This window comes from Ornithodoros turicata, chromosome 2 (assembly GCF_037126465.1).
Source record: "Ornithodoros turicata isolate Travis chromosome 2, ASM3712646v1, whole genome shotgun sequence".
NCBI lineage: Eukaryota > Metazoa > Arthropoda > Arachnida > Ixodida > Argasidae > Ornithodoros > Ornithodoros turicata.
Genome location: NC_088202.1, coordinates 64,530,447 through 64,558,205, shown reverse-complemented (window position 1 = coordinate 64,558,205; position 27,759 = coordinate 64,530,447). Strand labels below are relative to the sequence as shown.

At 44.8% G+C, this 27,759-nt stretch overlaps 1 protein-coding gene across 1 annotated transcript in view; it reads left to right on the top strand.

Moving 5' to 3' along the window:
- Positions 1-9,138: 9,138 nt before the first annotated feature.
- The window catches only part of LOC135385502 (pyruvate dehydrogenase (acetyl-transferring) kinase, mitochondrial-like), a 36,609-nt gene continuing 17,988 nt past the window's right edge, over positions 9,139-27,759 (top strand). The window contains exons 1-2 of the mRNA XM_064614852.1: positions 9,139-9,557; positions 25,572-25,710. Of these exons, the coding sequence (XP_064470922.1) occupies positions 9,455-9,557; positions 25,572-25,710 (242 nt within the window). The 5' untranslated portion in view covers positions 9,139-9,454. The remainder of the gene's footprint in view (positions 9,558-25,571; positions 25,711-27,759) is intronic.

Below are 27,759 nucleotides of genomic sequence, written 5' to 3'. Positions count from 1 at the left end.
GTCCTCTTTTCGCCCTGTGACCCTGACAAGCTGTGTGGGAAAATTGATGGAGACAATGTTTTTGCATCGTCTCCACTGGTGGCTCGTTCCCTCACGAAATGGCAGGCTTTCGTCGCCATCGAAGCTCCATGGATCCAATTTTCGACCTCGTTCCTGCAGTCCAACATGTTCATGCACATCGACGGGTCCTTGTATCAGTTTTCCTCGACATCCAGCGCGCCTATGATACCATCTTGCACATTTATGTGCTGCACGCCTTGCGCTTCTTTGGAGTATCTGGTCGACTTTTCAACTGGTTCCACGATTTCCTTACGGACCGGACTGTCGCTGTCCGTACACCCCACGGCCAAAGCCCTAAGAATCTGCTCATCAAGGCGTACCCCAAGGAAGCATTCTGAGTCCTACGCTCTTTAAAGGGACTATGAAACGATTTTTTTCTTCGTTTTGTTCGAAAGAAGACATTTTTCTCAGTCTAGAACCGAAATTTTACTTTCGTCGCGCGAGCGGATTTCTCGGGAGCGAATTTAAACGGAGCGGCGAAGGGAGGACAGCTGGCGCCGCGCCGTGGGGAGCTGCCGAGCGGAGACACAACGGGCAACTTGACGCGACCACGGCCGGCTCAGCAACACGTCAACGTGACGTGTTGCCGAGCCGGGGAATCCCGCCAGGAGCATGCGCCGTAAGATCCCGCGTATGCGTTCATCGGGAGTGGAAGATTTCGGCAGTGGCGGCAGCCACAGCGCGAGCTCGCGGCATTACTTGCCATTGTGCAACACCAGTGACGTAACTGGGAACCGAAGTGCGGTCCGTACAGTTACACCATCGACAGGGAAATATGCGCGGGAGAGGAGGAACGCGGAAGAGACATTTCCAGCGCGCGCTCCTCGCAGAGTGGAGCGATTTCGTCCGGAAAAATTTGTGGCATATTAGTTTCTCTGCGGGAAGAACAGTTTCCAACGAAAAAAAGTATGGGGGATCGGGAAATTTCATAGTCCCTTTAATGTAGTAATGGCAGGCCTAAAATTGATAATTCGGCAAAGTAGCATTCTCTGTGCATTCCGATGACGTTGCCCTTTGGACTGTAGGCAAGTCACGACCAGCCATTCAGCGCCGTTTGCAGCTAGCCTTAAATAATCTCCATCTGTGCCTCACGCAACTTGCGCACATTCCCCGTCATCCACTCCTCAGGAAAATTCGATACCGTCCTGAAAGTGATTCCATGGCGTAGCACAGAGGACACGTCAGGTTCTCACTGGCTTCAGAGCTGAGGACATCACACCGCCGGACGCCCCCTGGTCTCTACCTGTGCCACCCACATTCGTACGTCCTCCGGACCTCCAGGAACGAAGAGATCAGGTTCCCCCTCAAGTCCTTCGAGCCCATTTTTATGCTCTGGCAGTTGTGCACCACTCTTACTATTAATTGTGCATTGATCATGTTGCGAAAACATCCGTAGTAGATAGCGTATTTAGATCACGTTTACATGCGCTCAAAACAAACACGTATAATGTTCGCACTAACAAAACAAGTGGATCGAAATTCTCCGCTGACAGACACACTTCTCTGTGCAGTAGCTTCCCTAGAAATCGATTTCTGCGTGGAAAGGGAGGTCCGAGCTTACATGTTTAAGGGTGTATGCATTGGTAGCCGAGCTGTAGAGACCTCTACCAGAGAAACGTCACCATGGCGTTGGTAGACAGACTGAAACCGAAACAAATCGGAAGGAGATGGCAGGGTACCACGAACGGGCACTTGTTTGCTGCCTTCCATTGAAAGAAAACTAGGACCGAAGGTCGCGTCCCTTTCAGAGACCATCGTAATCCCCTCAAGACCGTGGCTTTCGAGCGCGACCTTGTTCACCTCTAGCTTCGAGCGTAATTCAACTCTACCAAATTTGTGGCGCTGTCGAACACTATGACGTCATTTGTTTACAAACAGGGAGAGGTCTATTGGGAAATCTCGGAAATTTCAAGGGTGTTGTGAAAAAATAGGTTTAGTGCACACACCACCTGGGGTGCAAGAAAATCCCTGACTCTGTGCCTGGAGCCCGAATTGTCTCTGCGTGTAGGGTGTGCGTGCTACGGGCATCTTATGATTTTTTTTTAATGGGCTGCGGCGACAGGCTGAAGTAGACGACACCTACATGCGTGTCCACATATGGCTATGGAAGGAAAGGTAGATCTGGAATTCTTCACCAATGGAATCGCGTTTGGCCCAAAGAATGGCCGCTTTCAAACATGTGGGACTGGATCATTCCGCCACATCTCACTTGCGCTTGCACATCGTTATCCCCCTATCAGAGCAACCCGGCACTTCATTGTACGGGCTCCTGATTTTTGGCTGCCTCACGCTCTCGACTGTACAATAAAAATTAAAGGCGGTAATGAACTTTCGGTTCAATTCAGTTCAGACATCGAATACGAGATGATAATTTTAAAGCGCTACGGGGACAAGGACGGAGAGAGGTACGGAGGAGCGCCTATGTGTTGTGTACCTCTCTCCGTCCTTGTCCCTGTAGCGCTTTAAAGGGACGGTCTCGTACCCCCTGCCCCTTTCATAAAGTGTACCATTCGATTGCCCTTTGTTGAAAATTGAATACTGCTAATTTACCCGACAAAACACGCCACAGTTATTAAATAACCGAATTAAATCGATAAAGATTGCAGAGCATGCCGCGATCTGTGTCGGCAACAATAAGAGCGGCCACGTCGCCCTGCGGGTAAGTCCGTGGATACAGAAATCGTCTGCTTTTGCGCGCGCTAGTGCATCGGCGTGAGCAGACGACTTTCAGAAGTTACTGGGCACCGCGGCAACTCTCGTACATTTTCTTTCAGTTCTCAGGTGAAAAACGCACATTCTAAGAAGTGGCAAGCATGGTGGTTTAGAACAACTATGTTAATCCTCAGAGACAAGTTAAAAGTCGCAGGAAAACCCCGTCCACCATCACAAACCTGAAGTCGCCGGCCATCGGCGCGCGCGGTCGCATTACAGCTCCGATTAAAAATATATTACGCGCGCTTCCATTACACTCCCCGTTGTACACTGATCATGCTTCGAAATGAAGTGTCGCTGACGACGTACATGGGGAAGGAGTGCGTGTTTATTTAAAAACCGCATTAAAGTAGCACAGAAGTCATTTTTAACGCCCAGTTTTCTTCCTATAAAACTGTTAAGTAGGCCAGTAAGATGCACCATGCGAAGTAATTTACACCGCAGAGTCATAATTATCGCAGAAATTGAATTTAAAACATGCCGCAAAAAGCGACCGTGCGCAACGGTGGTGAAGAGCAGTACCAGACTGTGATCTGCCTGGAACCTCGCGCTGACGCTATAAGGAGAACGCTCGCTGATTGGCCTAGAGAAATGTTGTCTGCTACTCCGCTGTCGTCTGCTACTCGGCTGTTCGGGGTTCTGATAAAGCCTTTCTCCTTGTTCGGTAATGCTTCGGCCCCTCCTTCTATCCCCAATTCTCCGGGAGAACTGGCAAAACAGGTTTACGGCGGCAAAGGGACAAGGCGCTGACCCCCACTGACCGGCGAACCAGAACGAGTCTCCTTATGCCGTGATCGGTGACGTGTCATCATACCTCCTCATCCTCGTTATAGCTGGAGTGGCGAGTTAAGGGTGAACGCGCGGAGCTATGTTTATGTGAGTTTTTTTCTTGGAAACGAATTGCGCACATCAAAACCTTTCGCGCTATTCGATATAATGACACACACACTTTCATCAGATGTCTTAATCTGAAAATTTTTTGGATGGCCCTCTGTACTCCTTCAAATACTCGCGGAAAGAAAACACGTGACCTAGCTTCCACGTATCCGATTATGCGCCACATTATCGGAGACCCCACAGTCAATGCTCGGACTATATTCTCCGCTCGCGGAGGTATATGCCTGAGTGTCCCCATTTCGAGAGCAAAGGGGATGACTCAACCCAAGGTGCTTCTGCAAGTTACAATTACCATGACAACAACGACGTACCTGCAGGCCGACGTCATACGTGACGTATGCATGAGAGAAGCGCAGCTTTCGTCGTCTGCTATTACGGCACGTTTCGACAAATTCCTCGAAAACGACTAGGTTATTCCCACTGATCTCGATTGTAAAAGGCTGGATCGCGGATAGGGAGCGTGAGCGTGAAGAAACCGGCCGCCATCTTACTGTACCCACAACAGTCGCCGCAGCGATCATGGCAACTTCTTGCAATTACGGTCGTACCAATCGTACTGGCAAGGATACAGGGCCTAAATGTATACAGGTGAGTCACTCTTCGAGGAATAAATAGGCGTCCATTCTGTATATTTAGTGGACCATTATGAAGTGCTTTTTTGCCCAAAACGAGCACTGGATGCAGGTTGCTTGATCGCTCTTCCGACATTCAATCGAGCACACTTGCATTTTACCCGGCGGCAAATACAGTTTGAGTGCATAATATGCTTGAAAGAACACGTTACACTACACAGGTAGTGTTGTCATTAATATATGTGCGAGCACTCGAGCGCTTTTTTGCATGCATTGCTAGCATGGTACACCGTGTTCTCTGCGGAAGCAAGTGCCACATTCATTTCTTTGAATTACCTTCGCGCACAAGTTCGGTATTACGTCATAATGAGACCACGATTGTCACCTTTTTTCATGTATTGGTATTGTTTTGTGCCTTGGTTTGATTTGTGACAAAGAATCCTACGTAACGGTGGTGTGGCGCGACTTGAATAATGCCTTTGTGTCTGAGCTGTATCGTCAGCTTGTTACGATAGTAATAATTTGTAGCGTGTCGCGCTATTTGTAGCAGTTTTTAAGGCAAAAGTGGTTTCTCAATACAGGTTTCGTCATGAGGGCTACCCAGTGAATAATCTGTGCAGTGTGATACGGCTGGGTGTACATGTAAGTATCACGTTCCTCATCCACTGGTTTCTACTTTACAGGAAGGAACAACCTCAGTGCACGCACTGTGGTTAGCCTCTCTCAGTTTTGCATATTTTCTTACATGTTCACATCAGAAACACACCTTACACTTTAGGCTCCTTCACCCAGCAATATAATAATTAGAGATTATAATTCTTTTTAGAAGAGTTCCCCATATTATTTTTAGAATAGTTTTTAATCTTTTTAATTTTTAGAAGATACAGGGATTGTAAACCATGTTTTAAACTGATGTTTTAACATTTGTCCAATGCATTTATTAAACAACATATTCATTTTTAACTGGTTACACCCAAACCAATGTTCTGATGTATTATTTCCTTTGTTGTCGATGCACCATAAAAATTGGAATAATCATCATCAATGCAGGTTACTTCACGGCTGCCTCGACATACTCAAGAAATGGGTGCAGAACCTGCGTAATGCTCACAAACTTTGACTACCACAGCACCTTCAGAAAGTAAAGGCATATTTGTCACATGGGATTTTTAAAGGCATTCACAGTATATAATACCTTGTATGAACTGTTGTAGAGCCCCGTAGCATAGCTAGAGGTGGGGCCTCCCGGAAACAATCTGAATATCATGTTTGTGGCGACAACATCAGAACAAGGTATCCTATATAACGATGTACTGTCACAGTATGGGACAAAGCACAATACGCACACAAGTAAAAGAACAAATAAATTAAATAAATGTAAGAAATAAAAACAACTGAGATTGAGCAAAAATGTGACGTTTATGAAGGTGAACAGCGTAGGCGAAAAAGCCCATGGGTGAAAGAAGACAAATAGTTGAAAAAGCGTGCATGAAAAGAATGTGTATGAATATGAGTAACTAATTCATGAAATGGTTCCGTAAGATGATCCGAAAACGTTGGAACGAACGTACTGACTTTAGGTTATCGGGCAAGGCGTTCCATAGTTTGGCAGCAACGAAGGTGAATGTTTGCTTCCCGTAGTTGGTTGTTGTGCGTGGCAGGAAAAAATTACAAGGTGATCTAGATGGAACGACTACTGCAAGACACTGATTGTTGAAGACACCTGACAAATGCTCGTACAGAAGCAGTAGAACGCAGAAATGAAACAGCTGCATGAGTGGCAAAATACGCAGTGATATGAAGAGGTGGCGACTGCTGCATACTGTGGGAGTGAATGTAATGATGCGAATAGCTCTTCTTTGTAAGCGGTTTAGAGATGAGAGATATATGTGGATCCCCATGATGTAATGCAGTAAGAGAGGTGGGGAATGTATGAAAGCGTAATATAATGACACAAGTGTATGGAGTGGAAAAAAAATATTTGACCTTGGATAACGCATGAAGGCCGTAAGCCGCACGCTGATATATGTTTGAGATGTGTGCTGTGAACTTGAAATGGGTATCTAACGTTACTCCCAGGAACGTTACCTTGCCAGTAGGTAAAAGAGAGCTACCATTTAGCGTTAAAGTTGGCAGCAGCGGTAGTTCCCTCTGAGGGCTATGGAAGAGAATGAATTCAGTTTTTTTATTATTAATAGTTAGCTTGTTGGTGCGGAATATAATGAATGATATAAAATATTGAATAAACTAGAACTCGTATATTCTCGTTACTCATCATCAGTGATCTTCATTACAAAAGCATATCGTGTTAGACTTCTTTGTTTGCGTTTCACACACTGGGTACACGAGGGCCAAAATGACAAAATCACAACTGTTTCAAGCTCCAAATAGTCCTGTTGCAATTTGAAGACCATACGTGGAGCTGCATTTTTTGGAACATGCTCCACATAACAAGCATGAGAAAGTCAGCACTGGATAGCAGGACCCCGTCCCCAAGCAGCTTTTCTCACACTGCAGTTGTATTCAACAAAAACATGTGAGTGCTGGAGAAGGACATTCAGTTTGGCACAACCGCGCCTGCAAATAATCAGAACAAATAAAGGAAGAAGCAAACAAACATAGAAGGGCTGTACTTCAAAAAGAGATAAGTCCTGTGTCTAAGGAGGTGTTACCACTTTCTAAGTAACTTAATTGATTAAGCTTACATCACTACCTGATTAACTGTCCTAACGAGTGTGATCTAATATTGCGCGTAGTAATTTTTTGGGCTGCTTCGGTGTGTCCATATTTGCGAGGCAAAGCACCGCTGTCGTTTACTAAAAGACTCTTTCTAAGGCGATGCTTGACATAAATCATACTAAACGCATACACGACTAAAACAACGGCTGTGACTCTACAGAACGATCTCTTTCTGCCATGCGAGTATATCTTTTCCCGGGCCGTTCTTTATGGAACAATTTTTGTCCAGAACGCAGTACGGGATATTATATACATGGTTGTTGTTAATCTCACGTCGTTTCTTATTGAAATATTGGCTGGGAAACGTGCTGTAGTACAATCCCCAGCGCTGCACTGCAGTGACGGTCTAGTTTCGGAATGCAAAACATAACGTAATTAAGAATCGAACGGCAGGACACCTGTGAAACACTGTTAGGATACATCAGTATACTGGCACCTTACAAAATTGTGTGATGACAAACAACGATCAATGCTAGCAGCGCAATAAATACTCACAATCTCTGTTGCCTCCCATTGTTTTCTATGGGCACACACAGCACTTTAGGGCCCACCAACATGGCGGCCCGAAGGCACGCCTCTCCCCCACGAGCCCCTCTCCCATGCGCGATCCAGCCTTTATACATAGAGATCAGTGGTTATTCCTAATGAAATTTTGACGGTTGTATGTGTACAGTACTTGTGAAGCTAGCTTCGGCTCAGTTTCGGAATCGCCCCAGCTGTACGAGACCGTCCCTTTAAAGGTACTGTAAAGCAGTAGACAAGCATGATATGCCGGTGATGTGACTAGAGACTTTGTTGCTTCTAAATACCATATGCGGAACCATACGACCAACAACGCGCTATAAATATTTTTAATTTGCCATGGAAGATTCGGCGTAGCAGAGCTCTGCGGCGTAGTGGAGCGGTGCGACGCCTGGTGTCAAACAACCCCCTGTACAGCGGGCAACACTGACAATGGGTATTACACACTAGTACATCGGAACTTCGTTATTTTACTAACCATATTATTAGTCTTCCTGTTTACCTATGCATTCTGAAACCCGTGTTAACAGTTTAACCTGTTAACCCCTGTTTTTGCGAAGTAACCCAGCGCTGGCCGCTGTTCGATGGAGGCTCTCCCTACTTCTCTGCTGCGCCTGCGCGCTCCTTCTGTTCGCGGCCTTTTCGAACGAACAAACTTTCTCTGTGAACCTCTGTGAACAAAACAAGTCCCGACGTTGTCTGGCTTCTTGAACGTCTGACACATTTTTTTCAACGGCTCAGCACTTCATTTCAGTTCGCTTATCCGTTTATCCTCAGATGTGGATCGTTGTGTGGATTGCAGGGGCGGATTTTATAGTGGATTGTTATGTCAGGCCCAGAGTTATACGCATGCAATGTGGTTGCCGCCGTATGTGTCAGGAGTACGGATTCATTTCGAGTACCTAGTACAGTGTTGCCCGTAATCTTTAATTGTAATTTTCTAATTAATTGCACGGTCGATTGGAATGAAACTTGCGCAGTTTTTGTCCTGGTGGCTTGGACTATCGAATAGCCACACTAGATGACATTTGATCGGTGCTGCTTACAGTACCTTTAAAATTATCATCTCGTACCACAGGCCCAGTTCTCCTCGTTGATCGAATACGACTTCTTTAGTGCGCAAAGCCTTCGCGCTTGTTTGCAAGTACTACTACTTTTGAAGAGACTATCAACATTCTGTCAGTCGGCATCTGAGCAGCGTATGAATGTTTGAAAGATCGACAAAAGAAGACTGTGAGAGAACTGATGTTCTGAGGCTGGAACAACATAGAAGTAATCCAGAAGATGTGGGTTCGAGTCCTACAGCTGGCTAACCTTTTCAGTGACTTTCATCTTTCATCGAAAAGAAGATTGCTTGCTTCCGCGTGCGATATGTACAGTTTCCCACGTGAGGAGTGCTGGCCGATGCAGTATCGCATCTCCACCGGTTCTAAACGAAACGAACACAAACAACACGAATACATACACAGGAAAATGAGGAAACTCGGCAAACGGCAGCCCACACGCGCACAGTTCCTATGACTGCCACGGGGAAGCAGCACTAATGGAGGCGCCCATTTGTTGTTCCGCGTTTCTATGGCGTTTCCACGGCATCATATTAGTACGCGTCTGGCAACCTCGCAAGTGGAGATCGCCATGTTTTTCAGTCTCTGAAAAACATTGGAAGGCGAGCCCCCTTCTGATATCTCACGTTGACCAATGAGGGAAGAACTGGTTCAACACACCTTCCTTGTGGCGATGTGAACGTATTTCAGCGAAGGTGAAATGTCTACGTTTGACGTAGAGCGCACGTGATTCCGTAATTCTGTGGTATCACCTCTGCTTCCGCCTTTCATCAGTGTACACTATCGCACAGGTGACGTTGGCTTGTGTGTCTCCGGAACGATTCTTCACCCATCTTTTCAATTTGATGGTGACGTGAACGAACCGTGCTCCCCAAGAATATATCCATCATGAAGATCACATTGCGCTTATTCAGCGGTATACGAAAGATGCTGGACTATTACTCGCATTTTAATCCGTGTCCTCTGTCAATCAAGCAGTTCATCGACTTTGGTAAGTGCTCCGTTCTATTTGATGGCCAGTGTTTGTTTTGATCATCCTTCGCTGAGAGGAGATTCACAGCTTGCGCGTCGGAACGGAAATTTCGCGCTGCCATTTTTCACGCTGATCAGTTGCGTAAGAATACTAAAAATGCTCTGCTCGCGTACGAAGTGTGTTGTTTATTTGGGACATGCCAAATATCATTCATAGTGTCCCAGTGAAGCCACGGACAAGATGAAGGGATTCCCATTCTCCGTATTATTCGTGTTTTTCGGTGGTGCCGCCACAGTTGTCTATCCAGACTCCCCAGCATCCCCTGCCCCCGAAATGTTTGACAACATTCCCTATCCCTCTTCCCGTGTACCCCATACAGGTGGGAGAATGGGGCAATGTTATATATGACACATAAAGTCTGTTTCAACGTATAATTTCGAACCCCCTCCCCTGAGATTTTTGCATCCCCCCTCTGTGTTTTGTAATTTTGGGTACACCACCGCCGCTGCTCTTGTGATTTCTTGCACCTGTGTGCCGTAACGATGGACCCTAAGTAACCTTACGTTCTGGCAGCTCCCAATGATATATACAAATGCAAACTTTGAAAAAGGCACGACTCAAACAAGGCGTTGCACATTTGCACAATCTGTAGTTACTGCAACACAGTTCCTACGAAACAGGTTGTGCGAGGTTTGAGTAAGTAGTATTTGTCTCGTGGTATAATGCTATGTACTTTGTAGATCGAGTCACTACGGGCAAGTTAGGATGATGCAATGACTCAACCCAGAAATGAACTATTGTTTCGCATACTGATGGCCTTTGCTGTTACATATTGAAAACTCCAGTGACTATCTGGTGATGTCATATGCAAAAGAATGTGTCCAGTAAACCGTACAACCCTGCTGGCTTGAATAAGAATAATGCTTGTTGGGTTTCACAGTTGGCGTTTGTGGCTGATGCAACTTCATCGGATAGTGAGAAATCCTAATTCGGGGTTGCAGCTTTGTAAGTTTATTTTCATTTCTTAAAGGTAAGCTAAAACAAGCTCAGACAGTCCAAAGACTCATACAGACGACATAATGTAATTCACTGTTACGCCCATCTTCTGTAGATGGCTGTAAAAATTTAGCAAGATTTTGTGTCTCCAACATCTCATACTGCGCATGTTGGTCTCTGCATAACTCTTCATTTATTTGTTTTTGCTCTTAATTGTTACGTGGACATCAATGTTTACAGTAAGCGTTGTCATGGGTTGATGTTGTGGCTTCGGCTCCAGCCACATTCTTGGCTCTGATCTCCCAATTCATATCTGACAGCATCCTGGGATAGTGCCAGACAGATTAAGGTCAAACAACACCGTAACAAAGCACTGGCGGTTTGTGAGGTTCATTGCTGTAATGTGTTTAGGTCCGGTTTCATCAACGACGGTTAACATTTCAACTGAGATCAACAGTCCTTTAACTTCAATGTAATTCTTAACTCTGCTCCACTAAAGGGGGTCATTGTCAATGAAACATTCATCACATCACCGACTAATGTTTGTAAAATAGAGTTGAGTGTTAAAGGACCAATGACGGGACATTTAACGTTGCTCAAAATCCTGCGTCATCTGTCAAGCTGTCCACCAGGAGTCGCCATGCAAAATATCCTCGCTTTGCGGTGCGTTATAGCTGTGTATTTTTCTTCGCAGCTCACGCGCCACTTATACATGCTGTGCATCACTGGTCACGTGAGGGGAGTAGCATACGTCACGACGTCCTCTCATTGTGCGATGGGCTCTTTTCACGAGGAGAAGAAGTTTTAAAAGATGTGTGGAACAGAGCCCTTGCACTTGCTCTGTACATCACCTACGCTCATCGTTCTTTCACGCGAACTCATTATATTCATTGGAGAACACTCTGCATCGAAAAACAAATAAAATATTGGGGATCACTTCGGTGCTCGTTGAAGGGCAAATTTTAGCAACCCTTGATCTCGGTTAACCCACGTTGGTGAAACCGGGCCCTAGTAACATACTTAGTATACAAATTTGGATACTAAGGAACCTCCATTTGTTTTCAGTTCGCAATGTGTGAGTAGGAAACATAAAGGATGTGTATTAAGCGGAACGAGTGTTTAGAAACATATTTCGGAGATACAATTGAGCTATCAAATAATTTGTTTCAAAATATTGCTGCCTAAAATAGTGCATAATGTCCATGGAGTAGCAGTCAGTAAAGTTCTATGAGTACCCCTTGGATAATATGAACTGTTTTGTATGTTGTGATATATGTTGAATGTCTACAAGTTGTTCATTGGGCATAGTTTTCAATGCATTTTTTTATTTTTTCAAAGCTTTTCAGGACTTTTCTTTCCTTTTCTTTTTTGTAGTAGGAAGTAACGGTGTCCGTTATCCAGGTGCAGACCCAGTTCTGAATGAAAAGTGCTATTGGGGATGAAAGAGTATGATATTTTGGCACGTTATTACATGGAATGCACTGCTGCAGGTTGCTGCACTGTGCAATTACCCAACAAATAATAGAGTTGAGGACAGAAGAAAAAAGCATGACATGAGGACATCAGCATAAATATCAAAACATCTATTTCACTGGCTTTGAAGTTGACACATTTGTTGTTTTGAGGAATGTAGATCTTTTTGTATACACATTTGACATATAACCTACACGTACAGCATATAATGGCTGCATGCCCGCTCATCATCACAAACCCCTTTTTTTCTTTTTCTGTTTAGACTGCTTAAACGTAGGGTACAGAAAGTACTGAAGGATTGTACAAGTGCGCTGCGGTGATTGCGGAAAATGGGGAGTTTCAAAAGAAACAATGTAAACTGGCCCACAGTTTCCTCATTGCGTGGAATATCAACACACTAATCGCATGAATAGGTCAGTGGCTTCAACTGGTATTCAGGCTTGCCACGATACTTGCCTTTTATATATATAATATTACCTTTTATGATAATTTTTTTAAAGGCCTGACTTGAATTATTCTGACCTATTCGTTCACTGTTGTCTTATGACACATGTATTTGTGTATAACTTCGAAGTCGAATCTTTGTTGAACGAGACTAATTTTTAGTACATCAATTTCAGAATGCCGTTTTAAAAAGTGATGCATAGTGGCAGTGTGGGTGTGTGTGTGAGCTGGGGAAGAGTCGTACTCTGATATGTGTGGAGACGCAAAATTCTGCGAATTTTCAACTGCTGACAAAAGAGTTTGCTTTCCTAAAAAAATGTGGCAAACCTAACTTTTCACTTTTGTATGATTTAGATTTGTCCCCAAACATCACGGAACAATTCATAGCGTAATATAAGTGATAAATGTATAGTTTATCTGTTTCGCGCACAAATACAGAGTAAAAGAAGTTCAGGTCAATGCAATCAATAGTGCAAGACTAGACTAGAATTATCAAATGCAAAGAGTTCTTCCATGGTGATGCAAAATTTTGTAGAACTTAACAGGTTGAGATAGAAGGATGACTTGCTGGGGCTTTCTTTTGAGGAAGAATTGAAAGAGGAGGAGGAAAACTAAAATTTAACTGTTGATTGACCAGTACAGGAGTGTGAACGTTCGCCACAAAAACAAAAAGTGTGCAAGAGGTCCTATTTGGAAGAAATCAGGTGCATATCAAAGAAGGAAGTCACTGAAAAGGTTAGCTGTAGGACCCGAACCCACATCTTCTGGATTACCGGTCCAGTGCATCAATTGCCATCATGTTCATCAGATGCATATGTTTGTGGATATTTGGGTCTCGATTACTGTACGCATAATCTTGTGACGGAAGTTGATAATTTTTATTTTCGGGATTACTCTAACAGATCTATGTATCATTACCGACATGCGCCTAAAGCTGAAATGTCAAAGGCCCCACTGTAGGGGGCGTCAGCAAACTTTTTTTGGGGGGGAGGGGGATTGTAGAGGGCTGTCTGGATATTCACTGTCCCCTCACTTTCCGGATTTTTCTTTCTTTCTTTTCGTTGCTTCACAGTGTCGGGATATGCAGCGTGCTCTATTTAAATGCCCAGGAAAAAGGGAAATCGCCTACACATTGGAGGCGATTCCCCCTGACACTCACTATTTCTTGCTTTGTCAGAGCTGTCTGTCGCGATGTCCAGTGCGACGCCCGCGTATGCGATAGCAGCAGACGACCTTGGTTGAGCTACTTTTCTTTTTAGTGGGCTGTTATCAGAAAATGCCTAGTAACATTATTGCCCAGGGATGTCGCGCAGTCATGGAGGAGGTCTCCCCTTTCCCATTTGCAGTTCTCCAGCTCAGCAACACAGATAACCGTATACAGGCACTCTTACTCACCATCTGCATTTGGGCCGTACGTTACCGCCGTTACTCCTAAATACATGAAACGTGATTTTCCTGCAGACATACGTTGGTGTCAATTAATCGCTCCGCGACTCAGATTCACACGAGCAACGTTCTGCTCCACGTTCCACGTAACGGCTCAATATCATGTCTTTTCGTGCTCTTATAACTATGAGGAAATTTTCTGTGGCTCAGCCACAAGCTACTCCGTAGCAGACGACAGGGCCGATAGTGTCGTCTGCTACGTAATTACCATAAATCCATAAGACGCGGCAAAACATCCGCCCGCGAGCTTTCCCTTTTTCTTTCTTCCTCTTCTATTATTCCTTTTTTTCGTTTTCTTGCATTAGAATGAGTGTCGCTCTGTGTGGGTACTCCGTGACGTAGATGCGTCGCGGTCTCAACTTGTGCATGATTTCAGAAGAGCTCTTCTATTTCAGCGCAGATAAGATAATTTTATGGGGTTCCGGTCGCGTTTGAAGGTGAGGTTGAAACTGTTATCTTACGCTGTCAGGGCATAGTATATTCTTTTCAAGTGAAACACTTTATCCGTTTCCCGGCCTCAGTGGCCTCGTGTAGCGTATTGCTATCAAGCTTTGCACGCAAAAAATTGTTAACATTCATAAATAGAGAGAGAGGAAAAAATAACACTGTCAAGTCTACGGACGTAGTGAAAATAAACCTAGAAAAGTTAGGAACGATTACAAGCTCTCGATTAAATATAAATTCTGAACTGTCTAAACAACATTTTGATGAAAATTGGACCATTCGAAAGGGACCATAATGCTGGACCATACTGCTGGACCAAATTGCACCATACTGCTGGTAAGGCTTTAGGCTGTTAGTAGACACATATAAATAAATAAATAATAATAATAATAAAAGACAAGTGGCTGACTCTCTATCACGGAAAAAGCATTTGCAGTATTGCATCTAGAAGATTACTTAGACCATGACACCCCCCTGTCCACCACTCTTTCCTGCTGTTCTCTCTCCATCCGTCCACGTCTGTACGCCGCTCATAGCCACAGTTGCTTCGCGGCGCTAACACGAAATAAAAAAAAAAAGACCATGACATCCACGCGGGTTGAGTAGAAATGTTTGATAATCTAGGCAAATGCATGTGGTATTCAACCGCCTGACCACAGCTGCGTTCGTCAAAGTACTATTTCATATGTATTTCACGCCTCTAAAAGTGTACTAACGATATACACAAACACTTCTTAGCTGTTCGCCCTAAATCTGGCAGAATACTCCGTGGAGTTTAGTGAGCGTTTTTGGCAACGCGTTGTCGGCAGTGCTCTAAAAATGCAGAAATTGCGCCGCCCTTTTACCTTTCTGTATGTTCTGGAGGCTCAGATAAAAAGAAGAGCTTCGTTCCTTATCGTCGTGGCAGGAGACCTGTCACGTGCCGATACTCGTGTTGCCGTCTGCAGATATCGAAATAACTGGAACAGCTTCATCGTCGTGCCGTGCGTCATTAGTGTCATCGAACGTCAACCCGTCGCCAACTGTGCCAGCGCCCTCATAACCGGGCCATTCCTACTAAGTGAACGAGTATCCTGCAATAGCAATAAACGTAGTAGGGTCCATAAAACAGCGTATGGGGCCGGTTGGTACAGTGCTGGACAAAAGTTTACGGAGCACGCTCCGGCGCATTCCTTCCTGGGAGTGACAAGCTAGCAGCGAATGGGACTGGACATGGGCCTAGGTATCCTATTTGCAAGTGTGCATAAAAAACGTTTCCCGACAGATTACTTGAAATTCGCAGAATTCATTTCATGGTCCCTTTAATAACCTTGAAGGACAGCGACACTTGAGGATGCTTTGTACTTGTAATCAGTACATTACGCTTTAACTCTTTCCGCTTTCTTTTTGCAATGTTCTCTGGCTACTTTCCGGCGCGACATGCCACTCCGAAACGCGCCCTTCGCTCATTTGGGGTTAAATACGACGTCTTGCATTCCGACGCCAGGGGCGACACACTTTCCGTGGCGGTCTGCGGATTTGTTTGTAAAATGTTTGGGATATATTTGCAGGAAGGTTACTAATGGACCTTTTCGAGAGATAGCGTTGGTAGTTCTGCGCTCGCGCAAAACATAAGAGCTTCGCGCATTGCGCAAAATCACCACGCTATTCCTTACGCACGCAAAGGCGGTAGCGTACGATGCACTAAATCTCTCTATTAGAGAGTTTTAGTAGATCGCACGCTAATGCCTTTGCGTACGTAAGGGATAGCGTTGATCGTTCTGCGCACGTCATTAACAGAAAGAGAGCTTTGCGCAGTGCGCAGAACCACCAACGCTATCTGTTACGTACGCTATCGCCTTTGCGTACGATATACTAAAACTCTCTATCGTCAAACTTTTCGTCAGCGTCATCAAAAGTTATGTTACGTTACTCCGTCTGTGAAGTGGAACGGCTTGCTCGGATCCATTACAAACATCGCAGACAGCAAGGAGTTTAAGAAATGCCTATGTGGCTTTCTTCATTGTAGCACCTCATCCTTTTTTTTTTTGGCCTACTTTTGCTTTTTTTTTCACCCTTTTGATTAGCGTTGTGTATGCCATTTATCTCATGCCGTTACTATCGTTACCTGTACTGCATCATTGGTTGTATGTGTGTTTTTCTTTGATAAGCCACTCCACTCTGCATTGCCGAAGGCCTTGAGGATATGTAAATAAATACAGGGTTAGTCTAGCAAACGTTACACATTTCAATGGCATCGTACATATAGAAGACTGTGGGATTAGCCTACCTCAAACTCTGAAGACTGATAGCCATTTGTCTGAAGTTTTATTTGAATTTTTTGTAAGCACTATGGTCATGTAAAAAGAAAATTAAAGATCAAGCGAAATCTCGCCCCATGCATTTTCAATGGCCTACCTCACGCAAACGCCACCATTTTTTTTCCTGTGTCTGCTTCACATTCAAATCCCCTCACACAGGCGTCTTCTATTTTTACGATGCAGTCGAAATGTGTAACGTTTGCTAGACTAACCCTGTAAATAAAATAAAAAGTCACTAACAGCTGCTGCTGAAAATCGCAACGCATTCCATTGCCGTCCGAAAATTATTGATAGGAATTATTGACTCTTGTTTTTTTTTTTTTTTTTTTATAGCATTGCGGTTGGCACACTGACACAGTTCGATTTACGCTCATTTATCAGGGTCGTCTCGACAACTTGTCTAATGTGCACATCTGGTGGCATTAAATAAAGGCGAACAATCACACGTGGATACGTGCGCCGCTAAATGCGACACCCCTGCTTCCCATATTTTTCGGAATGATGCGTGTGACAGCATACTGGGTTCCTCATCAGTGCACGTCATACGAAGAAAGACACGTGACGTATGACAAGCAGCAGGGAAGACACGGACAAGAGTGGGTACAACACAGACGGGACGGGACGTCTGCTAGTGTTTCCTGTCTGTGTTTTACCCGCTCTTGTCCGTGTCTTGCCTGCTGCTTGTCGTACATTATGGATTGGCACCAACTACCCCGCATTGTTCCCGTAGTGAAGAAAGACACGGTAGAAGAAAGACACGGTATTTTGTTATATCACGATCCCATATTTCGTCGCCAACAAGTAAAAATATGACGAATAAAATGGTATAAACGCGAACAAGCTGGTGAATACGCTTGCTGCAGCTCAAGCTGGCTTTGTGCAAACGAGCGAGACGTAGCCATGTATCATTCCGATTCCCGCACCGGATGTCCCCGTTTGTCGGCTTCATACACCAACACCTTGTCCCTTCTTTTTATTTACGTGTTAGCGCCGCGAAGCAACTGTGGCTATGACGTGCAGACGTGAGCAGATGGAAGGTGGGCAGCAGGAAGGAGTGAGGGATAGGGGTGGTTTAGTATGCGGTCCTGGGTCGACTTCAGTGGGAGCTGTGCCGGCATTCGTCTGGAAAATTTGCGGGAAATCGTCAGACATCACAGCCGGTGGTAGGATTCGAACCCGCTACCTTCAATTTTTCATCGCGACCTTGGCTACCACCAAGAAGGAGCGGATTGCTTTTACCCACTCGCGCTGATCGCCCTTCTAATCTCATATCAGCTATACACTCGTGACCCTGTCCGGAGGAGGAATGCCTCCCTCCCTCTAATCATCTAATGTGTTTACGAAAGCGTATTGATGAGGCGGCGCGGAAATGCTGGCTGCCGGCAGTCAACAAGTTTCTCGTGGACTCTGGACGGGGTTGCACCGTTTTCTATGACGTCACAGCGGGATGTTGACACATTCTGTTCGGGACATGAGATAGACGGGTGAGGAGGAAGAGCGTCCTTGGCGTCGATCACTTGTGTCACTCGCCCGGTGCGTCCCTCCGCCTCCCGATGACGGCGTTGACGGCCTTGGCACGTGCACGGGTGTTTGCGACGCCTTGGAGTTTGAACCTGGTAGACGGAAATCGGAGTATCTTCTGCTGCGAGTATTTCGCAGCGTCATTGTCTTCAAGTTAGGACGGACAATGGGGCGGAAGATAGAACAATCCCTAGATCATTTCCCGCACTGCGCGCTCCACTTGAAGTGTGTCGTTCCGCGGAACACCAGCAAAAAAAAAAAGGGGGGGGGGGCACGTGCACCAATGTGGACACGGGACATCGACAATAGGATAGAGGGCTTCCTGTCATGGTTGGCGTCTGTTTGAATCGTATGGATCTCTGCGTTGAGTGGCATATTGAGCATTCGCGAACGTACGTCCTAAGCAGATTCACCGCATCGACATTTTCCTTTCGTTCGGATCCGGCCCAAGGTATATTTAAACAGGTAGCGTAACTCCCATAGGCCCCTGTGTCTTCAGAATGACGCCATGATAGAGACGGTCAGTGCCATCCATCCGTTGCGCGGACTACTACGATTGTAAATAAATGACGTCAGAGACGACGTCACTAGTATGAATAATAAGTAGTGCATAATTATCCATGCACGTTTACATTGGCCCGGCCCACTTCGCTTGCCTTGTATTCCCTTTTCCGCGCCCAGTCAACAATACCAGACGAGAACACAGAAAAATAAAGCATATCAGATTTAATGAATCATATCAATTCCAAATACATAGTTATCACAGATTTTGACAACTTCAAACAGAAACGCATCGTGATGACCATAGAGAAATTAGGAAGGCTCATAAGGCCCATTTTTCACCTAAAGCTATACGTATACCTAGTGATTAGACGTTTGCATTTATTCAGTAAGTGGCCGTTATAGGTCCATTGCAACAGAACACGACATCGTTGGTACACAGTTGGTTCCTACTAACACTCACACCATCATGGCCGCTCGTCCCATGACGAAATCTTTTTTTCGCGGGCCCAGCAACATGGGATCATTGTATTCATCTGTTCACTCGTGTTAATCTTGGTTTACAGCACGGAGATGTGAACGTCGCTTCCTGTTTAACCCAAAGAGTGTACGAACTCCGTATTACAATGCACGGACAAACGGTACGGATACAGAGACGCACGGATAAACAGACCCAACTATGACACATGCGCAAAGGAGCAGGATACGGAAATGTACTGGAGTGGCAGATGATCTCGTATATGTGCACAAGCGGGGCAACAGAAAGCTTTTTCTACATTGAAATTATGAATAACCTATTAGTACACACACAAGCCACGCCCATGTTGTAAAGTTTTTCTGTTTACAACCGTACCTCTACTGTCAACACCCAGGATCGCTCGCGCCTCTTGCTGGTGGCCTTGCCGATGGGTCTGATTTGGTATTTTCGCTTGTTTTCGCTACCAGTTTAGATCAGGGTGTCGAACCGAACCCGAACCCGAACCGAAAACCGTACCCGAACCGTTATTTTTGCCGGAACCGAACCCGAACCGCAATTTTCGTGACACTGTTGAACCTGAACCGGAGCAGAACCGGAAAAAATAATAGAGGTAACCGGTTCGCAACAAAACGGTTCGGACATAGAAGAAATCAGCATAAGAGTTCAAGTGCCTCTCAATCCCTGAACGAGGACACATTGGTGTCCTCGTTGGACATTGGGACGAATCATGGATTTCGCAAATTTTCAGCTAGCAGTCAAACGAGGACGTATAGTAAGTATGCTTTCAGAGTCGTTTTTAACACGTTGAAACGCAGTTGTCCTTGTGAGCGCCGCGGCTAGCGCCCCACGGCCGCGCTGTGGCGTCTGCTCTTCACAGAGGAGGCGCCACGCGGACGAATGAAGCATGAATGGAGTAGGCCAGTTGTGTAGCTCTATAGGACGAATATGTGATTAAGCAAGCGCCCAACATTTCCCTTTACACGTGAGCACCAAAAATTAAACAAGTCAGAAACATGAGAAGTGGAGAAGGAGCGTACGCAGAACGGTGCCTGTTTGATTGGTCGTGGTTTGAACAGTAAGTGTGGTTCTGCTTACTGGTAGTGCAGTCGTGTCGTGACACATTGCGTTTGCGTTGTGGATTAACTGGTACACGGCTGTGAGCTCGGACAGAGCAAGGCTGGCAGACTTATTTTCCACATGCTTCAGTACGGTTTCAGATCGATTCACGCTGCGAATGCAGTGTGCCGGCAGGTACCGTCGTCTATGTAAAATGCTGTCAGGGATGGGCAGTATTTAAATACATTGTAATTAAAATACTATTTAAAATATAAATACATGTATTTATATTTTGTATTTAAATACACACTAGAAAAATGTATTTATAATTATATTTAAATACCAACTTTTGGGTACTTATTCTTGTAAATAATTTATAAATACTCCTATATACAGAATGTACTGACTCATATCCGAAAATTGCCCTGCATTTGACCTTTCAGGAAGACGGGCGAGTTTCGGGCGCAGTTACGCCGTGTTTGCGCCAGCATGCGCATGCGACAACCATTCTAGATGACGAGTTTTTCACTGCTGTTGCGGATAACGGTCGCGACTACCCAATTACCTTGTTGTACGAAGCATCCTCGTCAAATTTAGTACAAGCCTTTGTTCATCGGCACCTGTGGAGATGCTGTTCTCCTTTGCGAATCTCATTGTCCGGCCGAACAGAAGACGCCTAAAAGATGCAGTCTTCGAGAAATTTATAATGTTAAAATCGCCATGATAATCTAACAAATAAATGTTATTGTTACTTGCTGATTTGTCGTTATAATCATCATTATTTCTGTAATTCCAGATGCCATCCAGACGCCATCTTACAGCATTTATGGTACTAGTAGTTACAGTATTTAAATACTGTATTAATATTTTGTATTTAAACACTCACATTGAAAATTATTTATGAAGAGTATTTAAATACCCCTTTCAACAAAGTATTTTGTATTTATATTTAAATAAAAAATGTATTTATGCCCATCCGTGAATGCTGTCCATCTTATTAGGCTTCATTTAAGTGTATCTTGCTGGCACTGTGCGTGTGAGGTTTAGGAACAGAAAGTAGCAGGACTACAGCACTTCATCAGCGTGGACGCTATGTGCAAGTGTTCATACATTTCTCCTTCCTCTCGCTAAAGGGAGTACCTGACCACTAAAAACGTCAATGCAGACAACAGCAGTAAGCTATTAGCCACGCATTACCTGATAAAAGCAGTTTTATGGGAGATATAAAATGGAAACGTTGAACCGGTTCGCGAACCAGTTCGGGGCTGCGAACCGGTTTGTGAACCGGTTCGATTTTTGGCGTGGCCGAACCGGAACTGAACCGGAACGAAATCCAAGCAACGCGAACCCGAACCCGAACCGAACCCGTATTTTTTGCGGTTCGACACCCTTGTTTAGATATACCTTGTCCGGCCTGGCTGCCACACGAACCGATTGACATCGACAACTTGACAGAAAATATGTGTGGCTGTGCATGGAGAAGAGGCTTTGCATTTGCTGGTTCTCTCGGTTATACATCAATGGAGAACTTAGTGTCGCTCATTTTGGACAGCGAATTTGGCGATTGCTGTCTCCCTACATCGGACATGGCACTCAACTTTGTCGAAAAACTGAGTTCTGTGTGCGCTACTGGTTCACCTACATAGCGCACGGTAGGGTAGACACTCTACATAACACAACCGTTAGTCCCTCTCGGGACTAAACGTAGCTAATTTTATGCGGAACTTTAGGGATTATGCGCTACGCCGGTTTGTCTGTGCACAGTGGAGAGGGTAAAGTTTAGAAGAACCACGTGACGAGGTGTCTGTCCGCTCAAAAGGCAGCAATGAGGGGGTATTCGTATACCGGCATGGGTTCACAGAAGAGACAACGTGCGCCTCACCTTGAAATCTTACCGCCTTGTTTGGGGAAGGAGCAATGGGTTGCTCCACGTGCTATAGGGGAGAGAGGGATACTGGGAAGCTGCGCAGACAGCTGACCAACTTGCATAGCGTATTGGCAGTGCTGGTGAGTAAATTTAAGGGTCAGAGGACTCAAAAGGGGTATAAGAAAAGGGGTAGGGGGATAAGGGGTAATCTAGTGGCCTAAAAGTTGCTTCCCAATTTACTCTTTTTTTTTCTCTCTCTCTCCTTGCAGCGCAGGATGCGAAAGGAGAGTGTGTGAGGTTGCTCGACGTTGCTTTCGGTCGTTTTCGCTTCCGTCGGAACGCACGGTCCGGTTTCTGTTTCTTTCTGTGCTCCAGTCATGTGTCTGCGTAAGCTATCGTGAGCTGTATCGGTCGTTGCTGGAGGAAGGTATGCTGGAAGAATGCTGTTTGGAAGAATCTTTTCTCCGCTTTGGTGCAGAGGGCGCACCGGAAATAGAACTCGCTGGATAAAGAGGTACAACGTTACTCCAGTGACAAAAATAAGGTGCGCGGTTGCCAACCACAGGTGCTTTGGGGGTCAAGGTTGAAGCGGGCGCTCACAGGCTTAAAAAACAGAAAAATAACAAATAAATAAGAGGAAACGCCAAGTAGGTTTGCTAAAAAAAAAAAAAAGTGAGAGAACGTTGTGTATATGCAGGCCAAGGCCGTAGTCATGCAGCGAAGAGTCTGCCGAGGGGTACATATGAACGGAATAATTTATGAAACATAGTTATTTAAATGCATGTTAGCGCCGCGAAGCAACTGTGGCTATGAGTGGCGTACAGATGTGGACAGGTGGAGAGAGGGCAGCAGGAAGGAGTGGGGGACAGGGGGGTTAGTATGCATCCTGGCACGTATACATTTTATGAGGCGCCCTTCTAGCATATCGGAACAGATGAAGAGTTCGTGGGAGACCAGTGTTTTACTGGCAAATGAGCACACGTGACCGCTGAATAAGCGTGGTCCATTCTACTCCAAGTAAAACCACGAAACTGCGTCAAGTTTATTATCGAGCAGTCAGCAAATGGTCGTAGTTCTTAAAAAAAAAAAATAAACAGCTGCGGGACTAAACTGGGATGCACAGTGAACAGTGACGACTAATATAGCCTGTACTTTCTGACAATATCAAAGAAATGGGGCTGATGGCACACAGGGGGGGGGGGGGGTGCACGCTTCAAGGGTATATCACGGAAGAGCAATAGTATCCGAACGAGTATCCGTTTTTGTCTGTACTTTATCTGTAATTTGTTTGAAAGCAAGTTTCACATATTGTAACTTCAACAAATAAACAGCTTTTCGAGTCTTTAGTATTCTACTCAAATATCGAGTATCCACTCAGATACTTACCAGCGGCATGGCCGAGCGGGTTAAACCATCGCTCCTTTGTGGTAGCCAAGGTCGCGATGAAGGCTGGGAGGTGGTGGGTTTGAATCCTACCACGGGTTGTGCTGTATGAGGTTTCCCCTGGGTTTTCCAGCAGACGTTCCGGACGAATGTCGTCACAGTTGGCCCTGAAGTCGGCCCAGTACTGACCCATACTAACCCCCACTCCTTCCTGCTGTCCCCTCTCCATCTGTCCACGTCTGTACGACGCTCATAGCCACAGTTGCTTCGCGGCGCTAACAGGGAATTAAAAGAACTCAGATATTTTTTTTGCCTGGCACTTTGTTACCTGAGTACCTTTTTGCGTATCTTGCGCAAGCATTGGTTTACTGCAAAATTAAATAATTCCGCGGCTCCATTTCTTTTTTTTTTTTTTCGCGAATTGGGCACAGGACGCATACTCACGTGCAAATGCTGGGTGTGATTCGTGGCTTGATTGGTTTACTTCGTGATAAGCTCCGTCTTACCCCTAGTGCATTTGATAAAATGAAGGCGCACTTCTGCACTCATTCTGGCACTGTCCCTCAAGGCTCTCTTCACCTTTCTGGACACCACAGGGCTTCGATCTTTATTGTGAAGGGGCTTATTATTTCATTCCCCGCATCATCACCAGCAATGAGGTCCCCAGCCATCATCCCGTAATAAAGTTGTTGTTGTTGTTGTTGTTATGCTGTAAAGCAAAGTTGTTGTTGTTGTCCCGAGACTAGGGAAGTACGAAACAGACACACACGGACAAAGTCTAAAACACGATCCTTGTTGTTGTTGTTACGCTGTAAGGCAGTTAAAAAGTCTTTGCATAGGTTGCGTATGTAGCTTTGTTTCTAGTTACGTAAGTACGTATTTTTTTCACGTATCTACTTATTTGTCTCTTTTTTATGATGCTCACTGCTTCCATAATAAAATAAAGAATGCTTGCCAGTATTAAGCAACTGTGAAGTTTGGGATATTAAGTTTTCGAAGTGTCAAATGTTGCTAGAAATATTTCCGCGTGCCCTCGCGAATTTTTTCGATTCGTGGACTTCGAGAAACTTTGGAACTCGCGATCAGTAAGGGTGTTATTACACCCACAGCTGTCGACAGGTAGAGAGGATTGCATCACATACAACTGGAAGTCAAAAGAGTGTGCCGGCTCCACGAAGACAGACCCGTCAAAGGAGGACGTTGCTTTTCTTTACTTCCTTTTCTCTTCCGGAACACTTTTTTTTCGGCGCCCGTTTGCGTCACTGGCCGTAAACGAATAGATTCTCACGATTTTTAAAGGAGACGAAGAAAAGGAGCACGTTTGTGCAAACGTCTGGCGAGCTGTCTTTGTGCCAGCAAGGGAAAGTGTAATTCGCTTGACCCGGATTCAGTTGCTTTCCTTCATGATCACATGACCAGATAATGATCCCTTCGTCCTTCCTGGCTAACGTAATAGACCGGAAATAGTACCTGAAACGCAACAAAGAAAAAATCCGCCGAGTTTGCGTTTAGCATGCGATCAGTTTCTGTCCGCTCCGTGTCAACGGCCTTGATGTCGGGGCCTTGCTCGGCGCGCATGGCATTCCTTTGCCGGGGACAATGATTTGATTGATGCCATGAAGGACATTGCCGCCCTGGCAAGTTCTACAGCGGGACTTGTGCAGAGCTTTTACAGGGGTACTTCGCAAGAACATAAAAGAACAACAAAATTGAGTAAACCTTCTTCCAAACGCAAAACAATAGGAAGCCGAAACCGAAACGCCGAGACGGCTCTGGGAGAGGCGAAACAGAGCTGATTCGTCCGGAGGAGGATACCGTGACGTCACCCGCGTCATGACCACGGTGCCGTTCGCTTGCCGGTGACGTGAGCTCACGGTTGCTTACAGAAGCTTCTTGCTTCGCAGAAACGGTGCGCCCGCTTCGTAATAAAATCTGCGTAGTTTTGGAGGGTAATATTTCGTACACATTTTCCTTATAGCCCAAAGGTTAAAGATTTACTCAGCTTTTGTAGCGATTTTGTATGATGTGGGCGATGTGAATCATTCCAGAGTCTTGAATAAGAAATAATTCTTCAAGGTAACGGATGCATCTCACCTGATATTTGTACACAATATCCATTGCAGGTGAGCATGCATGCGAAAGGACGTCTTTCACCTTCTTGAAGAAGGAACTCCCAGTAAGGTTGGCAAATATCATGAAAGAGATTCATCTACTGCCGGACAATTTACTTCGAATGCCATCCGTACAACTGGTGCAGAGTTGGTAAGTGTAACGATATAAATGGCAGCGGCTATAACCGAACCTCTCGTAGAGTAATGCGAAATTTCACCTTGGCCGTGTTTCATGCACTCACATGTTCACCAATGTGGCTCTTTGGCAGGGCTGTCTCAAGGCAGGCGTGGTGCCCGCTGCTGTGAACTGATTCGGGACTCGATTTGAGAGTGATATGGAAGCACGAAAAGAGAGAAAAAAAAAACTGCATCATGGCCAGAGTTGCATTTGTTCCATAAAACAACAAATCATCAGCAACGAAATGCTTAAGCAGTATGAAAAAAATATTTACGTTGTTTTACTACACTTCTGTGCACTCTACTTGATGGCCTATTTTATACATATTCATATGAGTTCAAAACTCTTGACTAGCCTTAGGTACAAAGTAAAAACTTACAAAACTATTTTCATTTCCTTGTTTCTGGCAAACTCCGAAATAATATCTGATAAGTCAACCGATTCTGATCAACCACCACCACCATTTCGTTTTCGATCAAGAGAATTGCAAGTCTGGGGTGTGGTTAAAATGCACAGGGTGCTTGACTCAGGCTTTGGTGGTGCTATTTTTTCCGCTTTAGTCAGTGTTGTTCGCCGGAGGTGTGGGGCCACACAAGGCACAGGGCCCAGTGTGATCACACCAACAGCATATGCCTAGAGCTGTACCTGCTCTTTGGTACTCTTGTATATGCCTGCTGATGCTTTACCGTCTGTAGTACATGTACAATTCTCACAAGGAAAAGTATGTATACTCACTTAAATGTACATGTTTCTGCCATGTCAACGTCGTTGTACTACGTGAGATTTCCAAATTTGCTTCCTTTCCTTAAAGTGATGCGGCAAAATTATGGTAGATTTTACACTTTAAAATGGCTGTCACATGGAGGAAAAGGATGCAACCCGAGACAGGGAAATAAACAACAGACAACAATTTTCTCAAGAAATTGAGAAAATTGAGAAAATTGTTGTCTGTTGTTTATTTCCCTGTCTCGGGCTGCATCCTTGTCATCATGAACCAGCTTGTCTGCGCCCTCTCTCTGTTGTCGACGTGGCGGAAGCCTGCCTAAGGGTGCAAAATGGAAGTCTTATATGCCAAAGATGTTAATGCAGATGTAGACTATGCACCAGAAGTTTGCAAAGCCCTTACTATAATGAGGGCTTTAGTGTAATGTTCATATTATTAGCCTCCAGCTGCTATTGCACACAAGTTGTAAACAGAAAGCTTTCACGCCACAGCAAATTTTGACAACACTTGCTCAGGCCATTTTGTAGTTCTGCAGGGGCATATTTAGAAGCCTATGATTAGAATTTTTGCCATCTTTTCATAAAGTGGAGGAAGCATAACCTTAAAGTACATATAAAATCACTGGATAAATGTCATAAAAGTAGCTGTTTTAGAATAGGAAACTTTGAGCATCACCCATGCATCATTGTGTAAACGAGTGCCCAGGAAAAAGCCTGTAGACAAAGGGTGTAAGTGACAATGATGATAGTGATGACATAGAACAGAGTTTTCTTACAAGGCTGCAAAGTTCTGCAGCAGAAGGCTGGTTCAATCAGCAAATCATCATAGCATCATCACATAGCAAATCAGAATTTATTCAATGCCAGTCCTCACTCACCATGTTCGTATGACAGTTGTGTGATTATTCAGTTTTTTAACCATTTCCTACCACAACTATTGTATTTAAGTATACCATAGCATCCTAGTATACAGGGTGATTTTGATTTTTACTTTTCAACAGGTTTTTTTACAAGAAGGCTACGAGGGAAGAGCAGACGCAATTTTTGTCGGTGGTTTATACATCCAGGTGGACATTCTGTCGGAGAGAGTATGTAGCTACTAGATGACTAATTACCTAAAATTCATTAATTGGCTTTATTAATTAGATGTTTTCAGGAAAATGTGAGACAGCTGCATTGGAATCAGTCATTATTTAAAGCCACCCTCTGTTTAAAATATCCTAAGACACGCATGTATGTTGAAATATTCATTGCCAAATTTTGCTATGCAAATGAGTCGAAACTATGCGTTGTTGGAGC